This window comes from Cebidichthys violaceus, unplaced genomic scaffold (assembly GCF_023349555.1).
Source record: "Cebidichthys violaceus isolate CVI_PGR_0920_01 unplaced genomic scaffold, fCebVio1.0.p SCAF_13, whole genome shotgun sequence".
Classification (NCBI taxonomy): domain Eukaryota; kingdom Metazoa; phylum Chordata; class Actinopteri; order Perciformes; family Stichaeidae; genus Cebidichthys; species Cebidichthys violaceus.
In genome coordinates this window covers 14,845,758-14,868,475 of record NW_027176296.1, presented here as the reverse complement: position 1 = coordinate 14,868,475, position 22,718 = coordinate 14,845,758, and the positions used below count along the sequence as shown (strand labels likewise).

At 43.1% G+C, this 22,718-nt stretch overlaps 3 protein-coding genes across 4 annotated transcripts; 2 read left to right on the top strand and 1 right to left on the bottom strand.

Moving 5' to 3' along the window:
* Positions 1-2,562: 2,562 nt before the first annotated feature.
* Positions 2,563-11,753, bottom strand: LOC137870520 (tetratricopeptide repeat protein 39C-like). The gene is made up of 14 exons (XM_068707890.1): positions 11,122-11,753; positions 10,443-10,491; positions 9,484-9,612; positions 8,608-8,722; positions 7,428-7,788; positions 6,285-6,453; positions 6,053-6,146; positions 5,849-5,956; positions 5,647-5,756; positions 5,421-5,544; positions 5,223-5,320; positions 5,022-5,126; positions 4,861-4,899; positions 2,563-4,759 (listed from the first exon to the last, which is right to left on the bottom strand). The coding sequence occupies exons 1-14, from the start codon at positions 11,265-11,267 to the stop codon at positions 4,670-4,672; spliced, it is 1,737 nt and encodes a 578-aa protein (XP_068563991.1). The 5' UTR covers positions 11,268-11,753; the 3' UTR covers positions 2,563-4,669.
* A 1,275-nt stretch (positions 11,754-13,028) lies between these two features.
* On the top strand, positions 13,029-17,462 carry zgc:103559 (Allantoinase, mitochondrial). 2 transcript variants are annotated; one of them, XM_068707888.1, is made up of 11 exons: positions 13,029-13,249; positions 13,373-13,524; positions 14,591-14,705; positions 14,821-14,967; positions 15,044-15,089; positions 15,268-15,361; positions 15,480-15,666; positions 15,770-15,908; positions 16,867-17,039; positions 17,117-17,149; positions 17,267-17,462. In XM_068707888.1, exons 1-11 carry the CDS (start codon positions 13,112-13,114, stop codon positions 17,414-17,416), a joined length of 1,374 nt encoding a protein of 457 aa, XP_068563989.1. In that variant the 5' UTR covers positions 13,029-13,111; the 3' UTR covers positions 17,417-17,462. The 2 variants fall into 2 exon arrangements, with proteins under 2 accessions (XP_068563989.1, XP_068563990.1); XM_068707889.1 differs by having other exon boundaries at positions 13,113-13,244.
* A 661-nt stretch (positions 17,463-18,123) lies between these two features.
* On the top strand, positions 18,124-22,270 carry agxta (alanine--glyoxylate and serine--pyruvate aminotransferase a). The gene is made up of 11 exons (XM_068707887.1): positions 18,124-18,416; positions 19,617-19,809; positions 20,338-20,402; positions 20,480-20,580; positions 20,665-20,735; positions 20,862-20,946; positions 21,021-21,119; positions 21,205-21,274; positions 21,643-21,738; positions 21,844-21,972; positions 22,090-22,270. The coding sequence occupies exons 1-11, from the start codon at positions 18,258-18,260 to the stop codon at positions 22,195-22,197; spliced, it is 1,176 nt and encodes a 391-aa protein (XP_068563988.1). The 5' UTR covers positions 18,124-18,257; the 3' UTR covers positions 22,198-22,270.
* The last annotated feature ends 448 nt before the right edge of the window (positions 22,271-22,718 follow it).

Genomic DNA, 22,718 nt, shown 5'->3' with positions numbered 1-22,718 from the left:
TCAAACCAAACACACTTTTGGAGCAACAATCAGAGTCCAAATGACAAAGCTGTCGGTACCAAACTGAAGTGCTGTCATAGTCCCTTTGCCGTCCTAACGGCTGCCCGACAACACGACAGGCTTCCTTCCAAACTAAACAGCCTCACTTCCCTTTTCAGTCCAAATAACCAAGTGGGTCCTGGAACCAAACGGGAACGCTCTTTCATTTTCTCTGCCATCTTAATGACAAGACGGCAGTGGAAAGCCTTAGTCACACACCAAACACAAGCTGCTGAGCCTCATTGTATTTACCAAAAATCAAGACAAATATCAACAACACATTCTTCAGTATTCTGTGTGGCGGCCGAAAGCATAATGAGTTGAAACCATACTGCTTTTACTGCTGACATGTTTTCATGATTTTGATTATGATGAAGCTAACAATATTCACCCTCCTTCTTTCTCTGGTTTTGGTCTCCACCATCTTCTGAGAGCAACATTTCTGCCAAATAAATGCTAAATGCTCCAGTATATTCACTTGTTAGTCGCTAGTCTTGTCTGTCTGGTGTTTGGTGTAAACTGTTTGTAGAGAGAGAGAAGAAGGCCTGAAGACGCCACTTTGCATTCAGAGCAAAGGTCAACGCAACACTTACAGTACAGCCTCAGATTTCCCCGCGGAGATCATTAAAGTTTGTAATCTTTCCTGGGATCTTTAAATCCCGCATTGGGAACGGATGACAGACAGACCTCGATGTGTCTCACCTCTTGTCGGAGGCCATGAAGCCGTCGTACTCGGCGGACATCTTGCAGGACAGAGCCTGCTGTCATACAATCTGCTGACAAGGAGAGAGAGAGAGAGAGAGAGAGAGAGAGAGAGAGAGAGAGAAGAGAGAGAGAGAGAGAGAGAGGGACTAGACTTAATTTTGAAAAACTGACTAAAAGAATACAAAAACATGTGTCCATGTACTGTTGGCTGTACAGTAAGCAGATCTAAATCTAGATTTGAGACTTCAAAAAGATCAGGATTGCTGCTCACCGTTTTGACTGTAAGTTTCATCCTCTGCATCTGTGAAAATGAACGTCTATACCAGGGGTCACTAACAGGCGGACCGTGGTCCCAGACGCCGTTGTATCCGGACCCAGGACCTAAAACCTATAGATAATTGAGAATTATCACATTTTGACGGGGCGCTTTTATTTTAACCGGCGCAGCTTTTCCAGCCTTTACGGCACTTGTTCAGCGGCGTAAATCACATCACGTGATGCAGCTCAGCCAATCAAATATGGGTATTCTGACTCGAGTGAGATGTAGACACACGGGGAGAGACGAGGAAAGAGAACGAGGAGTAAGATAATTATTACATGAGTCAGAGAAGTTGTTTCACATGACGTTCTTCAAAGGGAGAGAAGTTGTCAGAGAGACCAGAGACCAGAGTCTTTAAACAAGAATGAACAGACTTTTCATAGGTTCATTCTTCCCACGGACAGTTTTTCTAAAATGAATTATTTCATTTTAACCTGAGGTAAAATGATTTTGTAACTATGCACCATTTCCTCTAAAATCATATTTGAAATTAGACAAATTGTCTCATGAATGTGATTTGAAGTTAGCTCATGCATGCGATTTTGAAGAGCTTTAATTTTGAAATGCTACATCAGAATGTCCTGGTTCTCTCTGAGTGACATCTTGAGGTGGTCTGCTATTAACCTGAGGTGAAATGATTTTGTAACTATGCACCATTTCCTCTAAAATCTAACCTGAAATTAGACAAATTGTCTCATGAATGTGATTTTGAAGTCCTTTAATTTTGAAATGCTACCTCAGAATGTCCTAGTTCTCTCTGAATGAAACCTTGAGATGGTCTGCTATTAAGATGCACATTTTTCAAACATATGTATTTTCATATATATATATATATATATATATATATATATATATATATATATATATATATATATATATATATATATATATATGACACTAAATAAAAAAAAAGTTAGATATTATTGTAATGTTCCTGACCTTTGCCCGAGGAGATTTTCTCAATCTGGACCTTTTGGAATGTTAATTGGATACCCCTGGCGTAGTATTTAGAAAATATTTTCATAAATGTGGTCCATGTGTTCCATTTAGTCTGTTTTATATCCCCTATAATTTTCTTTTAATGAAAAATGGGTTTGGGTTCTTATGGGTTAATCTATAATAAACACAATAACCATTATAGTGATACATCATCTTGATGTATCACTATTTCTTACAAATTAATAGTTTGCATTGATTATCTCAACTAAAAAGTATATTACCCTGTGAAATGAGAATAGAGTTTAAAGTGGAATAAAATGGAAATACGCAAGAAATGTCAGAGCATTTGATTAATTGATTGCTGTCAGGATGTAATGATAATTTCAACAATAATATAAAAAATGTTGGATGCGTAGAAGATTAGAGTGGTTTTAGTAAATAAATGGGGGTTTTTTCCATGTGAATTCCTGCACATTATGGCGTCCAGACATCAAATGTCCAAAGAGCAATTTCAACCAAAAAAGCACCCAGAGGTAGAGACATATACCACACATTCTGGCTAGATTACTGGAGAACAGTTTATTGTAGAGTTCACTGACATACTTGAACACCATCATCCGGACACGTAACCCCAATTTCAACAAAATCTGATTACAAAAGGAAAAACTCTTTCAGTGACTGAAGTATTTGGTACAGAAAGGTAGGGTTACTGACATTTCACCGTTACGTCACTTGCGCCGCACTGACCGCTTGCACAGTAGTCACCTCAACATTTACCACGGTTTACATCCATCACAGCCACAGGGGATGCCACCTTCGTTTAGGAATCTATATGTCCACAACCTTGAACATGGGATGAAAAACACAGATAGTCATTGTTGAAATCGTCTGTAAATTACTGTAAGATGCCCTCCTTTTGCTTATATTGCTCACATGAGTGCTCATTGATTAAAAGCAATACCCTGAACAGAATGATTCTTATGTACAGTGTGGAACTGTGTAGAGAAGGTTTGTTAAAATCCCTCTCATCGCAGAGATGTTATTCTTTGTCCAATTCAAGATCCTACTTTTGAATCAGCTTGATCACAATGCTGCAGTCTATCTTGAATGCCATCACAGGATTTCAAACTAAAATAGCATACTGTAAATGACACTGGCAAAAGTACTTCTTTTAAATTATAAATAAACTTGTCACTATTATGGACTAATTCAAAAGCTTGTATCACTAAAACACTACTAAATTAAGTCACTAGTAATATATGTTTATTTGGCTGACATTTAACAGAACCTTTCAATGGTAACATTACACTACAGAGTGTACTGTATTATAATACGTATTTGCAGGGATGGACATACGGGTATATTTGACTTCAATATAGTCTTAAAGCCTCTGTTTACCCTGCCATACCATGCATAGTGCACAGGATCAATGCCCGGTGTTTTCACATTTAAAAAAACCATCATTAGGGCATTGTGAAGTGTGGTGATTTCTCAGTTGCTATAATGTCTAACTAACTTGGATGTGAATGACTAACTCACAGCAGCCGAGCTGTAACCGTGTGTAACGTTACTTAACTATTCCCATGGTAAGTTTGTAATTTCATTTCCATTGTGAATAAAGTAAGTGGCCCCTTTGCGAACTCAACGGCCATTTGCAGTGTCTGAAAATTGAATTAGGAAAATGGAGTAAGGAGTCCTTTATAAGAATATCTCAAAGTAAATATAAAATTTGACAATTATTTCCCTTGTCTTTTTGATGATATGCGATTATTATTGAAGGTCAAATGTCATCTGCATTTTAAAAAATGTGAAAACACTAATACCCATGTCTTTTAATACTTATTGTAACGTTATTATTAAGGGAAATATATCTAATAAATCTCATTAAAACGTTTTTTTTATGTGCTGGATTACTCACTGAGGGGAGGGAAAGGCATTACTGAAGTCCTCCATATACGTACACACGCTGATGAGGAAAATTGTTACTAGCTAGCTAATACATTTGGGTGCAAAAAAAATACTCATAGGAACAGTTAGAGATCTGGAGAGATATGCTTCTTTGTTGTTATGCCCAGAGTCATGGATTGATATCAATTTCACCTCTGTGCATCTTGTTCATAAATAGGCCAGGGACGTGTTCAGCCTAGCTTAGCGCTAGGGCAGGAAGCAAGAGGAAAGAGCTAGCTTAGCTCTGCCAAATTGAAGAAAATTGCACATTCCAACTACCCCAAGGATATCATATTTATACTGGGTATACTATGTATGAAACGCCATAAAAGAGAAATGCAAAATCTTGTGGTTTAACAAGCAGGTGAAGCTATTTTTTCACCAGTAATTGCTTCGCGGCGTGCATCGTCTCAACAGTCCTGTCCCATTAGTGGGCATGACAAGTTGGGGACTAGCTTGCTGGCTAACAAGACGCGTCTGATATCTACCGGTATCATAGTTGTCAGCCATAGATTTCAACTTGGTAGCCACAGCTAGGCTAGCCATTTCCATCTAATTTGTGCTAAGCTAGTAGCACATCCCAAAATGCACAGAGATGACACTTCATGACAATCTCACTGGGCTTAGGGACGCCATACAGTTATCTTAAATGGCTTAAAACTTCGGTGGTGTAAAAAGCCATGAGCATAGCTTGAGCTATTGCAGCTTCCCTTCCTGGAGTCACTGAGGCACTACTTCCTTCAAAGAAGCCAGGGCTGAATGGATGCGGACATGAAGCCTGTTCTCGAAGTCGTAGCCCGTAAAATCCTCCTAAAACAGATAGATAGATGGTCACTTGTAATATAATTCTAACATTATCTGGGAAATTGATACGAGTTCTAATTTAGCTGATTGCTATGTAAATATTTTACCTTGGCTTGAAGTAGCAATGATCTCCCCTTTCCCACAGTCTGGATTGCGATATTAAAAAAACAGACCAGATTATAACTGAGCATGTGTTCCCATCGGTACAATCAAAATCAAAATGTGAATAAATAAAAATGTGAATGCTGTATGCGTGCAGCAGACTGACCTCCTGTTTTGCAAGGAGTATACATCCGAGCTCGTAGACGGCGTACGGCTGAACGTATGAGTTGATCTGCCGTCCGTACTCATCTCTGGCTGCCAGCTGGAAGGACTGGATCGCATGTAAAATGGACAGGAGAGCAAGCTGAGTGTCATTCAAAGTGTCGACTTACCGCAAAGTCATTCAGCGCTGAAAGTAGACCGATACCTGAACGGCATCCCTCATATTCCCATGACATTTGTGAATGGCACCAAGAAGGAGGTGTTTCAGGCCTCTGCACGAAGCCTCGTCTAGACTCTGTAACACTGAACAGGCGAAAAGAGGAAATGATCACACGGGGGGGGATTCATAGGAATCCGGCTTCATCTAGCACATGTTGCTATGAAACCTGAAGGTTACATTTACCCTGATTCATTATCTGCAGTTTGGACGAGGAGCAGTTCGGAAGCGCCTTCCACAGATACAGCACTTCAATTACGCCGAGGATGCATAGCTCTCTGGTGGGCGAGATCTTTCTCAATCTCTCAGCCTGCAGATGGGAACAGAAGAAGGGGGGGGGGGGACTTTTATGACATACTTGGGATGACTCTCTGAAAGAGAGAAAAAAGTCTAAATCTGCAGCGTAACCCACCCTTTTGACAGCAAACTGCTCTATCTGGTTGTTTTTTCTCTTGAACAGCTTCTGCACCTCTTTGAAAACCCCGCTTGCTCCGTCCAGGTCGCCCGAAGCACCCTGACACACTGAGGGGGAAAAAAAAACAACACAAAAAGGAGATGATTAAAAAAAGAATACTGAGTAGAAACAACGTACGTTTGGTGCGTGACGGGCTTACCTCCGGTCAAGTAGGCGTAGTAGCACTGCGACCAACGCGACTCATTCTTCAGCCTCTCGAACGACCTGAACGCGTCTTCGAAACTCATCTCGATCATGCTACACCAACCTGAAGCAAAGACGAGCAGACAGAGACAGAATGAGTCCCTCCCTGTGCTGCTGGCTTCCCAGCATGTCACAACTAACCTGATGGGCGATCACGTACCAATCTCATAGAGACACACGTGCTGGATCTCTCTTTGGTCTGACGCGAGCTCTAAAGCGTCATGGAAACAGGCCAAAGCACTGTTGATATGGCACTGCGGACAGAGGAGAGAGCACATTGGATGTTGATGAGACATTGAAGAGATCATGCCAGCTCATTTGTGTTTCAAAAGTTAACGTTTTGGCTGATCCGTCACTGGTTGTTAGCAACCCCCGAGCCGGCAGCACGTTACCTCTAGCCTGTGAACGCGCCCTTTGAAGAACATGAAGAGGGATGAGTTGGGGTAAACCACCGACTTCCTCAGCAGAATAGCTTTGGCTTCCTGCAGCCCCTCGTGTGTATCCGAGCCATCCAGAGCAAAAAAAGGCAGCACTACTGTGTGGTACCACAAGAGGGCCAACCTGGGCAGCACAACGGGAGACAATCGCCTTAGTCGCTCTGAAGCTCAACCAGAATCTGTATTACACTGAGGATGTATGTTCACTGTTATGATAGAATGGCGTTATAGAATTTATTCCAATAAAAGGTAGGTCTGTGTTTCACATGTAAAATAAATAAAACGTTCAGAGAGTGACCTTTAACCTTAAAAGTTTAGTTTACAGTTTGCCAAATCAGGCCAAAAACCTCTATAATTAATCGCAAAATATTATATACAGCTATTATTATTATTATTATTATTATATACACCGTAACAAGCAGGATGTTACTAGAGATGATGCTCTGCAGAGGGCATTCGATGGATTAAATGGGAGCAGTGTGTAGGATTTAGTGGTGAGGTTGCAGATTGCGTCCAGCTGCTCCGCTCACCCTCCCTTTAACTTAAGCATGTAGAGAACTACGGTGGCCTTTAGGTCAAGTAAAAACCAGTGTTTGTTTTTTGTCCGTTCTGGGCTGCTGTAGAAACATGGCGGTGCAACCCGGCGGAAGAGGACCCGCTCCCTATGTAGTTATAAAGGGTCCATTCTAACGAAAACACAGCGATTCTTATATTCAGGTGATTATACACAAAAGAAAACCTAGTTATGAATATTATATTCAACTTCAGCTAATAGATGCCACTATATGCTACACACTGGCCCTTTGAAATTGTGTACAAATGTATCACCTCTAATGTCAGTGATGTTCTTTTAAAAATTGTGTAACGGGTTGCTAGTAGGCATTCATTTTAAAGAGTTACAAGAACATAGCATTGAGAACCAGTGACATTGCTCATCCTCACAGTGCCCACGCTCTAGTGTCACGGGTTCTTGGTTTTCAACAGTTACTGAACCTGCATTAATTAATGCAGAATCGGGTGTTAATCATGTGTGGGTTTGTCACTATGAGCAATGGCACACATCAGATTTTCTCTAAGAAAAAAAGGGAGCCTACTCACGTAGCCAGCGGGGCCTTCATGTCCTTGCTCTCGCTCGCATACATGAGGGAGGACAGGCCCTGGAGACGGTCGCCGGGGAAACCCAGCAGGTTGATGATTTTGAGCAGGTGTGGCGGCACCATGGAGATGCACAGGTGGAAGAGGCCGTAGCCGAAGCTGACGGAGCCCTTGAGCCGGTCCAGGGCCTCGGCCGTCACGCAGTTCTCCACCGGCGTGTTGTGGTTGGCGTTGTCCGTCGGGAGGGACTCCTCGTGGACCGAGGGCCTCCGCTGGCAGGCCTCCTGCAGCTGGCTGATGTCACTGTGGCACTTGTTGTACATTTTCCACGCCTTACGTAAAATCCAGCCTCCTTTGATGTAAGCTGTTAGTGGATAAGTAAGAAGGCCATTAATTCATCTCTGCAGCTAATACGCATATTCATGATCAATTAGCCTGTTGTTTTTGGTTTTTAATCTCACTAGCAGTGGTGCTCTGAGCAAAATATCTCAGCAACTCTATGAAGTTTGCATCAGATCTTCATGTTCCCCTCAGGATGAATTAGCATAAACTTTGGTGATCTATTCACTTTTTTATCATCGCTAATTAGCGAATGTTAGCATGCCAACTAGTGGTAGAATACTACATGTATTCAAGTACTTTACTGAGGTACAAATTTGAGATATTTCTACTTCACTTGAGTCTTTTCTTTTCATGCCACAGTTCAGAGGGAAATATTATCAGACATGGATCATTACAACGTTAGTGTAGTATGAACTTTTTGAGCAAACTAACAATGTGTATCATTGTATAAATATAGTTCCCGAGCTTTATAATAAATAATAAAGTATTAATATTATAATAATATATTAAGTCGCTTGACTGATCAACTAAACGTGTCAGCACCAAAATGAACAAACTCATATTTTATGCTTACACACCTGACTTCACAAAGCACCTAAGTAGCAATGATATTATTCTGTTAACTCAGTTAATCCTCATCAACATTTCTCAACATGCTCCTAAATTAAAATCAGGTAAAGTGCTCTACACTGTTACCTGTAATATGACATCTCTATTATGTCCTGTTCTATTCACACTGATGAATATACAGTCTATGGTCTGCATGCAGTCAGCCCTTCAGGCACACGCCGCCATGATGACACGGTTGCCGTGAGAGACTTAAGGTCGTTACCCTTTGTACCTGAAAGCTCCTGCTTGACGAAGGAGAGCACGGCGAGGTACACCTGACAGTCGGCAACAATAATCTGTCTCTGTAGGCGGTCCACGACCACAACGCCTGACCTCTGGGAGTCCATCTGTTACACACACACACACACACACACACACACACACACATTCAATACAGCGGTGATACTCATAACCTGCATGCTGAATGACCCGTAGCTGCTAACCAGCCCCCACACTCCTCGCCCAGTTTGTTGATTACATTTCACAGAAGCACTTATTAAATCTGCGAGTGGGTTTGGCATGATCTCACTGCTGGCTGCATTATTAGGCACGACGCCAAAGGATACAAACATCGTTATATCTGAACGGCAGCCTGTTCTGGCGGCAATATGAGGAGATATCAGCGATGGTGGAATTTGTTCACACAAATCACGTAAAAAAAATTAATAATCTATATATGGGTAAATTGGTGTTCTCGCCTCTTAACTTTTGACAGGAGCAGTATTATTGTCTTTTTGCCATGGGGCTGTCCTAAAATTAAAAAATTCTCAGTCGACCAACACTCATACAACTTATCAATTAGTTGATTTAATAACAGATTACAGAACAATTAACAGATCTGTAAAACTGAGTTTCTCCACAAAGAATCACCTAAAAGCACCACTTTTAGTCTTGCGTTTACTAGAGATGTGTTCATAAGTTTCTTGGACTAAAAAGCAAGATTCAGCATGAAAACAGCATCAAAAAATGACTAAAGAGACAGTCGACTAATACCAAAGCATCTGACTAATCAACTAAAAGGTATATATATATATATATATATATATATATATATATATATATAAAAATATATATTTTTTGTATTAAATGTCCATAGTGTTGTACTCACACTCTTTTTAATCTTGTTCCTGATTGTCTCTATGACTCCGGCGCTGTCGCTCTCACACAGCTTTTCGGTGGTCCTCAGGTCGTCACAGGCCGTCTGCATCTTCTCCTCCTCAAATGTCATCATGGCGTTCTGCAACGCCAAGCAGTCACAACGTTTTGCTCTTTAAAAAAAAAAATTAGCAGCAATGCATTGTCTTGTTGCGCTCCAGCTGGATCACAAACAGAAAACGTCTTGTAATACGAGGGAAGGAGCGTTATGTAACAGTCTTGAAAAGGACAAAGGGCTCTTTCTGCATGACAGTGAGCGCAGGAACACGGAGACATCTGTGCAGCTGGAACTTTGAAGACAGCCGGCACAATCCTGAAAATCTTCACTCTCGTTGTAGCTGAAACCTCTTAAGATCAGCTTGAAACGAGCGAGGAAAATAATGAAGCAGACAAATGTAGTGAGATTCAACTGACATTTGTCGTTTTTATATTTTCTTGCATAACTGCGGCATTCTCTCCATTTATGTTACACGTATGAATGCCCACCAGGAGGGTCAGATGCCTTCAGGGCCATTTAGTATCTGGGGGACAGAGGATGACATCATCTTCAGCTTCACGGTGTGTGTGTGTGTGTGTGTGTGTGTGTCTTTGCCCCCCCAGCAACAGAGTGTGTGTGTGTGTGTGTGTGTGTGTGTGTGTGTGTGTGTGTGTGACCATCACAGCATGAAGAATCTCCCTCTCCCGTCAGCGATGGACACAGCGTTACAGTAAATGTGCTTCTCTGCAAGAGCATGGCTGTTCTTAAGAGGAAGATTCATCCATTATGTTAATGGACGGAAACGCAGAGGAGAGGAGGCCGGTGGTGACAATAGTGAGCTCTTCCAATTTGACAGGTTGGGTTATTTCAGGTGATACTGGGGGGGGGGCTCTCCCCTAATACTCCTATTTATCACCAGCTGAGATGAAACTCACCAGGAAACTGACGAAACTGGCCCCGAAGCTCATCAGCGGGCTCTGGGTCCTACACGGAGAGAGATGCATTCACTGGTCAAGCCAAAGAGAACGAACCACACACATAACTGAGAGGCTGGTCACTTTTTTTTTTTTTTCCTCCAGCGAGCGCGGACAGAGCGCGCTCAGGAGCAGGTGCAGCCAGCGATCCCAGTGCTCAGCTGTCACGTCTCACTGCTATCTGTTCGTTTGATGTGGAGCGTCCATCTCCCACTATTCACCATCTGTTCTTTGAGTGTGTGTTTTTTCTGAAAGGCAAAATGCCCCCAAAAATATACTTTCAAAACATGTTATCAGTGGCTTGGCTTGTCTCCATGACGAAAATGTTCAATCAGAAAGGGGTGTGACAATGTTAAGAGATACAGCTGGAGGCCTTAGCCTCACTCACTGATAACATGCATTTGGATCCTTATAGCCTAATTAGTAATGTGTTTGAATGACACTGTTAATTATGTGGGGCACTGTTTTCACTCTTTGTATAGCAGGAGAACATGCTGTACCCGGTGCTCTCGATTTCACTGTGATGTTTCAACCGCTTGTGACTTTACTCTTGGAGTAATACCTTGCTGATATTAAGAGGTTTAGGCATGCACTATACTGCAACAAATCATCATGGCGTGAAATGGCATGAAACGCCTACCTGTATCTCCTGAAGAGCTCGTCGCTCTCTTTGAAGCCGTTGTTGAGCAGCATGTTAATGCCTTGCAGGGCCATCTCGGCATCATCTAGCTGCTCGGCCTTCTCCTCCACCTGCTGCTGCTGCTGGGACTGCTCGGGACCCGCCATTGTTTGTGCTGCAGCGCAGCCGGCTGTTGGATTGAACCGGTGCGACGGGGAACGAAATACGAACGCGTTTCCTCTCCAAAGCAAAGCCGCATTGGTTTATTCCCGCTGGTTTAGGAGACGGGTTGAAACAGAGACGCGCCTCTGGTCGGCTGAAAAGAAAAACAAAAAGATAAAAAAAAAAAAGAAGTAGTGCGGCTACCGCAGGCTCCAGACGTCAGTGCGCCTTTAGGGGTATATAGGCCACTGATGCCCAGACGGGCTCGCTCACTCCGCACTACAGCGACGCGCTCTTCATCGTCGTTATTCCCGACAGCCGACCGTCTGCGCGTTCACACACTAAACACACGCATATCGTTATTTGCCACTAAATCTGCCGTCCGTCAGTTTCCATCTCCACCCCCTCCCCACCGCTACTATGCAACTCCCCGCCTTGCAGCAGCAGCATCCGACGCGTTACATAACGAGGATCCAGGCTGCTGTGCTGCTTCTGTCTGCCAGCAGCACGTCAAAACGGCCTGGCGTCATAACGCACGCGGCGCATCGCCGGAGAGGAGGATGGCGCGACGAGGCTCGCTGAGGCGAAGCAGCATCCTGTACAGCCCTCCTCACCTCCCAGAGGCTCATCAGAACCACAGCCCTCTCTTCAGACCGGCAGCCAATAGACGCTCGGACTGAGCCATACATATATACACTGTGTATATATATATATATATATATATATATATATATATATATATATATATATATATATATATATATATATATATATATATATATATATACAGTGTATATATACATATATACAGTGTATAGCTATACTATACTTGGTTTTGTTCTTTTTTAATAGGTTATCATCGCTCATCTGCAGGCCTGCTTCTCGGAGGCTGCAAGAGCATTGCACTAAGTTCAACATTGTGCTCCTTCAGTTGAATAACTCCAATAATAAATAAGTCTATAATATATATCTATATATAGATATATTTATATCTATATACAGATATATATACATATATATATATTTATATCTATATACAGATATATATACATATATATATATATATATATATATATATACATACATACATACATACATGTATGTATGTATATATATATATATATACATACATACATATATATATAAATATATATATATATATATATACATATATATATATATATACATACATACATATATATACATACATACATACATACATATATATGTATATACACATATATATATATACATACAGGCTGTTATTTATAACAATTTTGGCTAAAGTTATTCGCAAAACTGTAATTAAATTACATAAATCATATACTTGTCATGATTTATAGTATTTCCTGTTTGTTTGTTTCTTGTTGTTTTTTTATGTCGTCAATACCTGGCAGTACAGCGGACCGGAGTACAATAACGAGCAGTTCATTATGGCCATGTAGGTGTGCATGCTGGCTCCCTGAACGTTGTCACGTATTACTATATAACTGACATGGTTTTATGGTTTGAAAAAGCACATATTCAGATCGGGGGAGGGGGGCACGCCTCGTACCTTGTACCCATAACACCTACACCATTTTTGCTTTAACTTGCACGTTATGCCGATGGTATAATCTGTGACTGTTGAAGGATTATTGTGTTCACATGTCCTCCACTCGTGCGAGGGGCTGATATTCCTCGCCGCGCATGGCTGGATCTGAACTTCAGCATGTCACACAAACAGGATAAGTCAACAAATCAGCAAGGGGGGGGGGGATGGTGCCTCGAGGTCGTTGACTTGCCAAGTTTGCGTCTGAAGTGTAGCAGCAGAGTCTATCGTCCTCATTAACTCCCGGTGAAGACAGACATGGAGCTGGGATCGACGGTTGGTGCAGTGAGGAGTAAGAGGGTGCTGCTCGGCGACCAAGTCCGTCCCGCGGTCATCGTGATAAAGGATGGGACGATCCATCAAATCCTCTCGGACAGCGACTTTTCTGGAGGTGAGGTAAGCCGGCTGTCATTGGTCTCAGCATGTTTAGGATACCTTCCTCCTTGTACGTTTACAATATGCATTGATTTAAACCCTCTTAATAAATCTATTTGCACAATGGCGTTGTTGCGATGGCAGGTGTTGGACGTGGGCGACAGCGTGGTGATGCCGGGCATCGTCGATTGCCATGTCCACGTGAACGAACCAGGCCGAGCCTCCTGGGAGGGCTTCTGGACCGCCACCAGAGCCGCTGCAGCTGGAGGGGTGACAACCATTGTGGACATGCCGCTGTAAGCTCACCCCCAAAAAACAATCGACACCCCACTCTGACCTAACGAGGCCAGCGGTGGACCGTAAACAGATAGCAGGATGACTGCTCTCTTCGGGCGGTGGCATGCGTTATTAGGTCAGGTAATATTAGTACATTTGAGCAGGCACGTGCACAGACATTTTGGGGGGCAGGTGCTCAAACCAAAAAAAAGGGCACCCATCGCCAAAATTATTTATGAAATAAAAAATAATAATAATAAATACATAAATACATAATCTCTATAAAGCTGACAACACAGTACACACACATTTTTTACTGTTTTCTGACTAGACAACTAGCTAGATTAGACAGCTAGCTTACATTTTCCTTATGAATAAAGATGATTGGCTCCATACTACATACTGATCAACATACTTTAGAAATTGTCTAAACGGCATTTATACAACAACACAAAGAAGATGCCTGCCTGTATATCTCTCCCTCTCTCTCTTCATTAAACATGACTAACGTCAGTAAACAGCTGGACAAGGCTTTGAAATCACGGATTTCGTGAGTTTTCTGTTTGTTTATGTTTTTAGGAAACGTCGGACCAGTTGTGACGTAATGTTTTCAGCGGCGCTAATGTTGTGGTTAATTTATCACCAAACAACGTCGGGGGATTGCACAAACACCGTCATTACCTGTTTGTCTGATGCTGCGGGTCAGAGAAGAAGTAGGCTGCACCCGTTTGGCCTGGCGCTCAGCACTGCATGAGCACTAAGTGGAGGGGGGGGGGGGGGGGGCGCGGCGGGGGCTTCTGAGCGCCGCGGAGCATGTCGGGGCGAAATTCTCACAAGAACTCAAATAAATGGCCCGTCAGATATCAAAACACATTTGGGGGGAATTGATGACAGAGAGAGTAATTTTTATTCTGAAATACTGATGAATGAAGAAAAAATTGGGCTCCAGTAGAAGGGGCACTTTTCTCATTCAGGGCAAAAGGGCAGGTGCTTGAGCATCACTAGGGGTCTATCTGTGCACGTGCCTGCATTTGAGAGTTACATTTGTGTTGTTTTTTCTCTTTTTGTTGTTTAAAATTCCCACAGAAACAGCATCCCTCCAACTACCACGGTTGGAAATTTCCGCGAGAAGCTGCTTGAGGCAACAGAGAAGTGTTTTGTGGACACGGCCTTCTGGGGAGGCGTGATTCCTGGCAATCAGGTACGGTGGTGAAGCGGCTCGGATACAAAACAAACCCCAAACACCTCACACATTGTCAGCCGGACTGCGCTGATATTACGATCAAACACCAAAACCACGGGTGTCTCCTCTGCAGCTGGAGCTTCGGCCCATGATCCAGGCGGGAGTGGCTGGCTTCAAGTGTTTCCTCATCCACAGCGGGGTGGAGGAGTTCCCACACGTGACGGACAGGGATCTACACGCAGCCATGGCGCAGCTGCAAGGCACAGGAAGCGTCCTGCTGGTAAGGACCTTCCGTAACATGCCCAAATAACGTGTGGTGACGTCACTGAAGCGTCGTCTGCTTTGTCTCACTTTAGTTTCATGCAGAGATGGACGTTCAGCAGACAACACAGGAGAATGGCGGTAACAATCATTTTAAAGTGCACTCATCGCCCGAGGAGAGAACTCAGCTAGAACATCCCAAAATGCTATTACTTTTTGGACCGATAAACATTCACATTTAAGCTCCATCTGCTAATCCATACATCAAGGTTCCCAGTATTGATATATCTAAACTCCATATCCCTGCCTGCACCACTAGACCCTTGTCAGTACTCCACCTTTCTGCAGTCCAGACCAGATGTCATGGAGATGGAGGCCATTCGCACCGTCGCAGAGCTCTGCCTCCAGTACCAGTAAGAACATCAGCGTGGTGGAGGAGGACCATGGTATCATAGAGGATCCCTCTGGATAGCATCTGTTCTTCTAATCGTAGCATTGATGCCACACTGAGCTAACTCCCTCTGCACCCAGGGTGCGGTGCCATATCGTCCACTTGTCCTCTGCTAAGCCACTGGAGCTGATCCAGGAGGCGCGGCAGGCCGGAGCCCCCCTGACGGTGGAGACCACCCACCACTACCTCAGCCTGTGCGCCGAGAACATACCTGCGGGGGCCACGCAATTCAAGTGCTGCCCTCCCATCAGAGGATCTGTCAACCAGGTGAACAGAAGAGGATGCACAGTAGATGAGAAGTCTGTTTTCAGAGTGAGCCTAAACGTAAAACTGGGCTTTATTATTCTTTGATTGACTTCTTTCCCCAAAGGAGCAGTTGTGGTCCGCGCTGAAAGCCGGGCAGATCGACATGGTGGTGTCGGATCACTCCCCCTGCACCCCAGACCTGAAGAAGCTGGATAACGGGGACTTCACTGAGGCTTGGGGGGGAATTTCTTCTCTACAATTTGGTATGAACTAGTGACAACGATTACACAAGCACAAAATATTTTTTTATCCATCAAAACTTTACAGCAGAGTTGAACATGTCTAAAGCTTGGGCAGAAGAAATAGTTTTGGTGTCCATAGCTAATTTCCCTGTACGCTATATGAACGTTATAAAAACAATAATATGTCAGCGCTTTCTTTAAAATTCAGCTCAACAAAAAGCTAAAAAGTTTTAGAAAATGTCATGACTCATCACATCCTAGGTTACCTAACCCCTGGGAGGTTTGATGTGACATCATCATGCTCAGTCTCAAAATTGTGTCAAAAGTCATCGAGTCATCGGTGTCCCACACACACACCGAGTTAATCCACTGAATGATTCCTTTTTACTGGGGAGTGAAAGGAGAGACGTCACGTGACACTAACATGCTCTACCACAGATTTTGTTTGTGAATTTACATTCCAGAGAGCGTCTTGATATCCGAATACAAGGCTTTGAGCCGTGAATCGGATAACGCGCCCACATTTTCCGTGGCAGCTCTTCTTACGTTATTCCCCGTCTGCAGAGCAGCTCCAGGATTTGTCTCTACACGACAAATCCTCTCTGCTGTTGAAGCCTGAAAGAGGCACTGGCTGAAATTCTCCACTTAAACCTGGCCTGTGCAATATTACAGGGAATTAATATGCACATTTTCTTTTTGAGTGGATTAGTTGCTCCCTCCCTCCGTGTCTCCTCCCATCCATAATGCATCTGACAATCACCCACACCGGGCGAAGTTCACAGGGAGGTAAACAAGAGCCGAGCGCCGAGCTTGAGAGGACCGAACAATTATTTACCGTTCGGACACATTGAGAGGGCGGTCAAAGTCTGACAAGCCACAATGTTTACGCAGGAGACAAACCTCAACATATTTGAGGGTGCCCGCACAATTCTCAACAGGCCTGTCAGTCTCTTCAACCATTTTTTTTAACCATTCGCAGGTTTGCCTCTGTTCTGGAGTTCAGCCAGTAAGAGAGGCTTTCAGCTGTGTGATGTGGTGAGACTCCTCAGCCAGCGAACAGCCCAGCTGAGTAGCCTTGACAACCAGAAGGGCCGCCTGGCCCCCGGCTATGATGCCGACCTGGTCGTATGGGACCCAGAGAGAGAATTTGAGGTCGGTATTAAATCTGCTTCCATATTTGGGACGGAGAAGAGCTTGCTTTCATTGTATTAATTTCATTTTCTTCACAGATTAAAGAAGCAAGCATACAGCATAAAAACAAGGTGAGTCACATTAATTACACAAATGATGTAAGGAGCTTGTTTTTATTGTGACTGAGCTTATGATCATGTGTGTGTGTGTGTGTGTGTGTGTGTGTGTGTGTGTGTGTGTGTGTGCAGCTAACTCCTTACCTCGGCGTCACACTGCGAGGAGTGGTGTGTGCAACCATAGTCAGGGGGCAGCTGGTGTACAGAGAGGGCTCCTTCTGCCCCGAGCCTCTGGGGAAGCATCTCCTCGTCCCTCCGAGGAAAAGTGAAGCCCAACTGTGAAGCACAACAACAACAAGCTGTAATAAACCTCAACATATCAAAATCATTATGTCGTCTAAGTCCGTGAAAAGAGCACCCATGTTGTTTTCGTCATCTCTCTCTCTCAATGACAGTATAAAACTGGCAATACATTTTTTTTTTGAACTGCAACTAAGAAAGGACCTTGAGCATACAGTCATAAATGAGCACAACAAATATTAGGCTGATGGGTCCGGTAGTGTGTGAGATTAGCTGCAGACAGAAAGACGCACGCAGAGATGCTCACACACGCACACACTCACGACCGAATACATAATCTCCTGGTGAAGATGATAAAAATGCATTACTGTTCATAACCTTAAATCTGTTACTTTTACTAGACTTCTGCAGACGCTTCCAACATTGTTTGAGCTCATGTAACATGTTCAAATATATATATTGGTACAAATCTATCAATCTTATAAACTAACTTATCAGAACCTAAAATGAACTGATTTAAAATGGGGGCTAACAAGAGCACTTGTAAGTTAAAAAGTAGAAAAGACGTCAAGCACAGCAGTGTAATGGTTAAGCCTGATGCTCTGGAGAGTCTGTGGTCAATGATTAACATTTGAGGACATGATGGGTGACTTCCTTTATCTTTTAAAAATGTTTCCAGCTAGCTGAGCTCATTGGGCACAGAAGGCAACATGTGTTGACAGAAGAAGCCGGAGATAAAAGCAGAAAATGTTGTGACAGACTCCTGAGCCAGAGGACCTCACTGGTCAGACAGAGGGGGTGGGGCTCGGCTCAGGCTCTACTTTTACCTGCTTCCACGGCTTTTTGCGGTTTTCACTGCGACCGCTCACGCTTGCTGGCAAACATGTCGTCCGTCTCCGTACCACCACCAAAATGCCTGCAGAAACCGTTGGCGGTTCCTCATCGCCACATGTTTGGACCGGGACCTTCCAACGTTCCCCCGCGGATCTTGCAGGCCGGGGCCAATCCTGTCATTGGACACATGCATCCAGAGATATTCGAGGTAACACACGGGGTTTAATAAAATGGAGCATCTATCATACATTGGTGGAAAGTAACGAAGTGCCTTTACTCGTGGACTGTACTTAAGTATAGTTTTAATGTTATTGTACTTTACTTGAGTATTTCCAGTTTATGCCTCTTTATATTTCACTCATTTCAGAGGGGGGTATTGTGCTTTTAACTCTATATCTGCAAGTACAAAACAAATAACAAAAACAATCAAATATGAGACATTTTATAGATTTCAAAACCCAATTATAAATCTGACAATACTTCTATACCTTTACCTAAGTACATTTTGAATGCAGGACTTCTATTGTTAGCAGAGTATTTCCTCACTATGCTATTGCTACTTTTACTCAAGTAAAAGATCCAAGTAAGTCTCCCAACACTGGAAATTGCTTAACTGCAGCCAGGCTGTCGTTTTGATTAAGTCTTTTCTTTAAAAACAATGCATGTGTGCCTGCTATCTTTGTTAGGACCAATTTCAGTTTTGAACCATCGTAGTGAGGACATTTCTGCATTGTGAAGACACTTTGGCCGGTTTTCAAAGAACTGTTTGAAGGTTGAGACTTGGTTGATGATAGATTTAGGTTAAGGGCAGGGTTGGTGTCTGTTTGTGTATATGAGAGAGAGAGAGAGAGAGAGAGAGAGAGAGAGAGAGAGAGAGAGAGAGAGACAGAGAGAGAGACAGAGAGAGAGAGAGAGAGAGAGAGAGAGAGAGAGAGAGAGAGAGAGAGAGAGCTGCAGCTTATATTTTTTAATTTGTCAGTTTTCTCGATTAGTCGGCGTATTCCATAAAATGTCAAAAATAAGTGAAAAATGGCCATCAGAATGTCCAAAAGCTCAGGGTTAACATGTTGTAAATCTTTTGTTTGAGCAACAATCCAAAACCAATATGTGTTCAGTTTATTATTATTATGATCAACCAGCCAATTGTCACATCTGAGAAGCTAGAACCATTGACTATGTGGCATTTTTCATGCCTCTGTGCCGGCAATTGGTTTGCCTCATGATTGGACAGATTGAAGGGGCTGCGGCTAACCTGTGTTAGGCCCTCTCTCAGTCAGCCACGCATTGTAAGCAACAGGGAAGAGTTTAAGACAAAATATATATTTCTATTCAAACTACCCCCCCCCCCCCCCCACCCCCCCCCCACCCCCCCCACCCCCCACCCCCAATTGTTTGCTTGTTATCAAAGATAATGAGTGACATCAAAAGTGGAATCCAGTACATGTTCCAGACTCAGAACAAGATGACTTTCGCTGTGAGCGGCACTGGCCACACCGCTATGGAGTGTGCCATCTTCAACACAGTGGAGTCCGGGGAGAGCGTGCTGACCGCGGTCAACGGCATATGGGGAGAGAGAGCAGCAGACATGGCTGAGAGGATAGGTAAGGCTGCTGGTTTTCTCTATTTTTCTGTCAAGAAGTCCCATGAAAAGACCAAAACCGACATGGTATTAGTCCACCTCTGAAGATTTTAAGACTTCTCCGCCCAATCCCTTGGTTCCATCTGAAGATGTAAATCCTAAGAAAATAGATCCTAAATAGATAGTTTAGTTTGAAGGAGGCTCAGTAATTTCCTGCAAAAACAGCTGGGCACTGTAGTTTTCAGCAAAGAGCACCTGAACAGGAGTAAACGGGGCGTTTGTTTGGGACTACTTTTAGTAGTGGATTAATACACATTTGGCACGCTAGGATTGACAGCAGCAGTATGATGTATGTGGGATTGGTTCAAAATAAACTACAGTGCCCACATTCATCATAATGAAGGAACATGTCATCCAGTGCAATGGTGTGGCTCCTTTTCAAGGGGTTTGTTGACAATGATAAAAAAAAAACACCTGAGCAGTAAGTGATGAAATAAAGATGATTCTGAAGTGATTCCGCCACATAACAACACCTGTGTTAACCCAACAGGAGCCAGAGTAAATACCGTCGTGGCGACCCCTGGTGGTTTCTTCACGAATGCCGCAATAGAGCAGGTATCACTCTGACTCTACAGTTATCAGGTTACTCAAATAAATTCAGTCCGTGCGATCATACCGTTATCTCATCGCAGGCCTTATCAAAACACCGACCAGTGCTGTTCTTCCTCGCACATGGAGAATCTTCTACGGGAGTCCTGCATCCTTTAGATGGCATCGGACAGCTGTGCCATAAGTAAGATGCGGCGCTCACGCCTCGGTCATCATCACATCTGTAACGATAATAAAGGGCAGATAATGTTACGGTTTGTTCCTACAGGTATGACTGCTTGTTTCTCGTCGACTCTGTGGCGTCAGTTGGAGGAGCCCCTCTGTGCATGGACCTGCTGGGTTTAGTATTAAATCCTGCTACATGTTCCCCGTCTCTCTGGGGCGGCTGATGGAACCATTTTACTGTGTTATTCTCTATTTTGGTGACAGAAATATAGATTTTTGTGTGGATGTTTGTATTTTCAGGGATAGACATCTTATACACAGGCTCCCAAAAGGTTTTGAATGCTCCTCCGGGTACAGCGCCCATCTCCTTCAGTGAAAGAGCATGGTGAGAAATGTACAAACAAGTAATACTTTAAAAAGGTATACGCAACGTGTATTTAAGGTTGTATCTGTCCACAGCCAGAAAATATTCAACCGCAGGACAAAGCCTGTGTCCTTCTTCTTGGATTTGAGTTGGCTTGCAAACTACTGGGGATGTGATGGCAAGCCGTCAAGAGTGTAAGACGTCTTTAAGCGGTGCATTGTTAGCCACACTTGCACAATTTCTGAATATTGCTCTGTGTTTTCCATTTCCTCTCTATAGATATCACCACACAGGTCCAGTCACTGCTTTTTACTCCCTGAGGGAGAGTCTGGCGGTCCTTGTTGAAGAGGTGGGACGTGTTCGAGTTCAATACTTGGATTTTGTATCTGTCTGAGCTTCAACAGTTCTTTTCAGATAGCCACTGAGCAGGTTGTACAGTGACAATAAAAGATACCGTTCCAACTCTGTGCCGATTCTAAATAGTCAGTTAAACGTTACATAACATTAGCATGTTAGCGTTGGCATTGCGCGCATGTTAGCACTAGCATTTAGCTCAAAGCCCCGCTGTGCCTAAGAAGAACAGGCTCACAGAGACGCTAGCATGGCATTGTGTAAACCCTGAAAATGAATATGTATAAAATGAAAATATGAGTTATTAACACCTCAGCTGTACTATAATATGTTGTCTGTTTTTATGCCTTGTTCTGTTACTATCAGGGCCTGGAGAATTCATGGGAAAGACATCAAAAAGCAGCAGAGTATTTCCACGCTGGCCTAGAAAGCATGGGACTCAAACTTTTTGTCAAAGAAAAAGTGGGTTTCAAGTTTCAACAGTACCATTTAATTGTATTATATAATCTACAAATAATTATAAAAAGTGAAAAATGTGACTATTTCTGACTTAAATGGTTGTTACAGAAAGCAAGGCTCCCCACGGTTACCACTATTGTTGCTCCTCATGGATATGACTGGAAAGAGATCACAACCTACATCATGAAAACACATAATTTAGAGATTTCCGGAGGGCTTGGACCATCAGTTGGCTTGGTAAGAGAAAAAATCCGTAAAAATTCTTTACAAAATAGTTTGTTTCTACTTGACTATGCGCTCCAAGTCACTGAAGTCCTGTGTAGCCTGAATCCCGGTTGTTTTTTGTCCTCTTAGGTGCTGCGTGTTGGACTGATGGGATGTAACAGCAGCAAGGCCAATGTTGACATGGTGCTGGCAGCACTGAAAGACGCTCTGAAACACTGCCACAGGAGCAAAGTGTAACATGTTACGGTTGGATGCTGTGAAGATGATCAAGGAAGAGACGGTGTAATAAATAAATCATTATTCTCAATAATTGACTTGTGTGGCTCAATCACTACTTGAATGGGAACAGTGGGGCTTTTCCACATAATGCTGTGGTACCTTTTGTCAGCGGCAGTCTGTGATCATATACTTTACCTATTGTCTTTGTTTTTCAGTCCGGTAACAAATAGTTTGACCATTCTTAAAAGGTATATTAGAATCATTTCAGACGTATATAAAACCATATTTTGCCCTGTATCCTCGCTTAAATATATCAGTGGGTTTTCTCATGGTTGGTGTCTTTCATCATTCTTACTGAAAACCTCAAACTGTTCCTGTTTTCTGTCAGAATTGCCAAGTGTACTGACTACAGTGTAAAATTTGAACACCTTATCATTTAACCAAGGAAAGAAAAACTATTCTACACGGTCTTAGCCATCGGTATAGCTTTGTGGGAGTTGTTGAATGATGCTTTTCATTCTGCTATTAGAACATCAAGA

Excerpts from the sequence above, each read along its gene's own strand:
- LOC137870520 (XM_068707890.1), bottom strand. The coding sequence starts at position 11,267 with ATGGCGGGTCCCGAGCAGTCCCAGCAGCAGCAGCAGGTGGAGGAGAAG. Across the intron at positions 7,789-8,607 it reads CGTCAAGCAGGAGCTTTCAG|CTTACATCAAAGGAGGCTGG; the intron begins GTACAAAGGGTA and ends ATCCACTAACAG. Across the intron at positions 5,545-5,646 it reads AGCAGTTTGCTGTCAAAAGG|GCTGAGAGATTGAGAAAGAT; the intron begins GTGGGTTACGCT and ends TCCCATCTGCAG.
- zgc:103559 (XM_068707888.1), top strand. The coding sequence starts at position 13,112 with ATGGAGCTGGGATCGACGGTTGGTGCAGTGAGGAGTAAGAGGGTGCTG. Across the intron at positions 14,968-15,043 it reads GCACAGGAAGCGTCCTGCTG|TTTCATGCAGAGATGGACGT; the intron begins GTAAGGACCTTC and ends GTCTCACTTTAG. Across the intron at positions 15,090-15,267 it reads GACAACACAGGAGAATGGCG|ACCCTTGTCAGTACTCCACC; the intron begins GTAACAATCATT and ends CTGCACCACTAG.
- agxta (XM_068707887.1), top strand. The coding sequence starts at position 18,258 with ATGTCGTCCGTCTCCGTACCACCACCAAAATGCCTGCAGAAACCGTTG. Across the intron at positions 21,275-21,642 it reads TGGCGGTCCTTGTTGAAGAG|GGCCTGGAGAATTCATGGGA; the intron begins GTGGGACGTGTT and ends TGTTACTATCAG. Across the intron at positions 21,973-22,089 it reads TTGGACCATCAGTTGGCTTG|GTGCTGCGTGTTGGACTGAT; the intron begins GTAAGAGAAAAA and ends TTGTCCTCTTAG.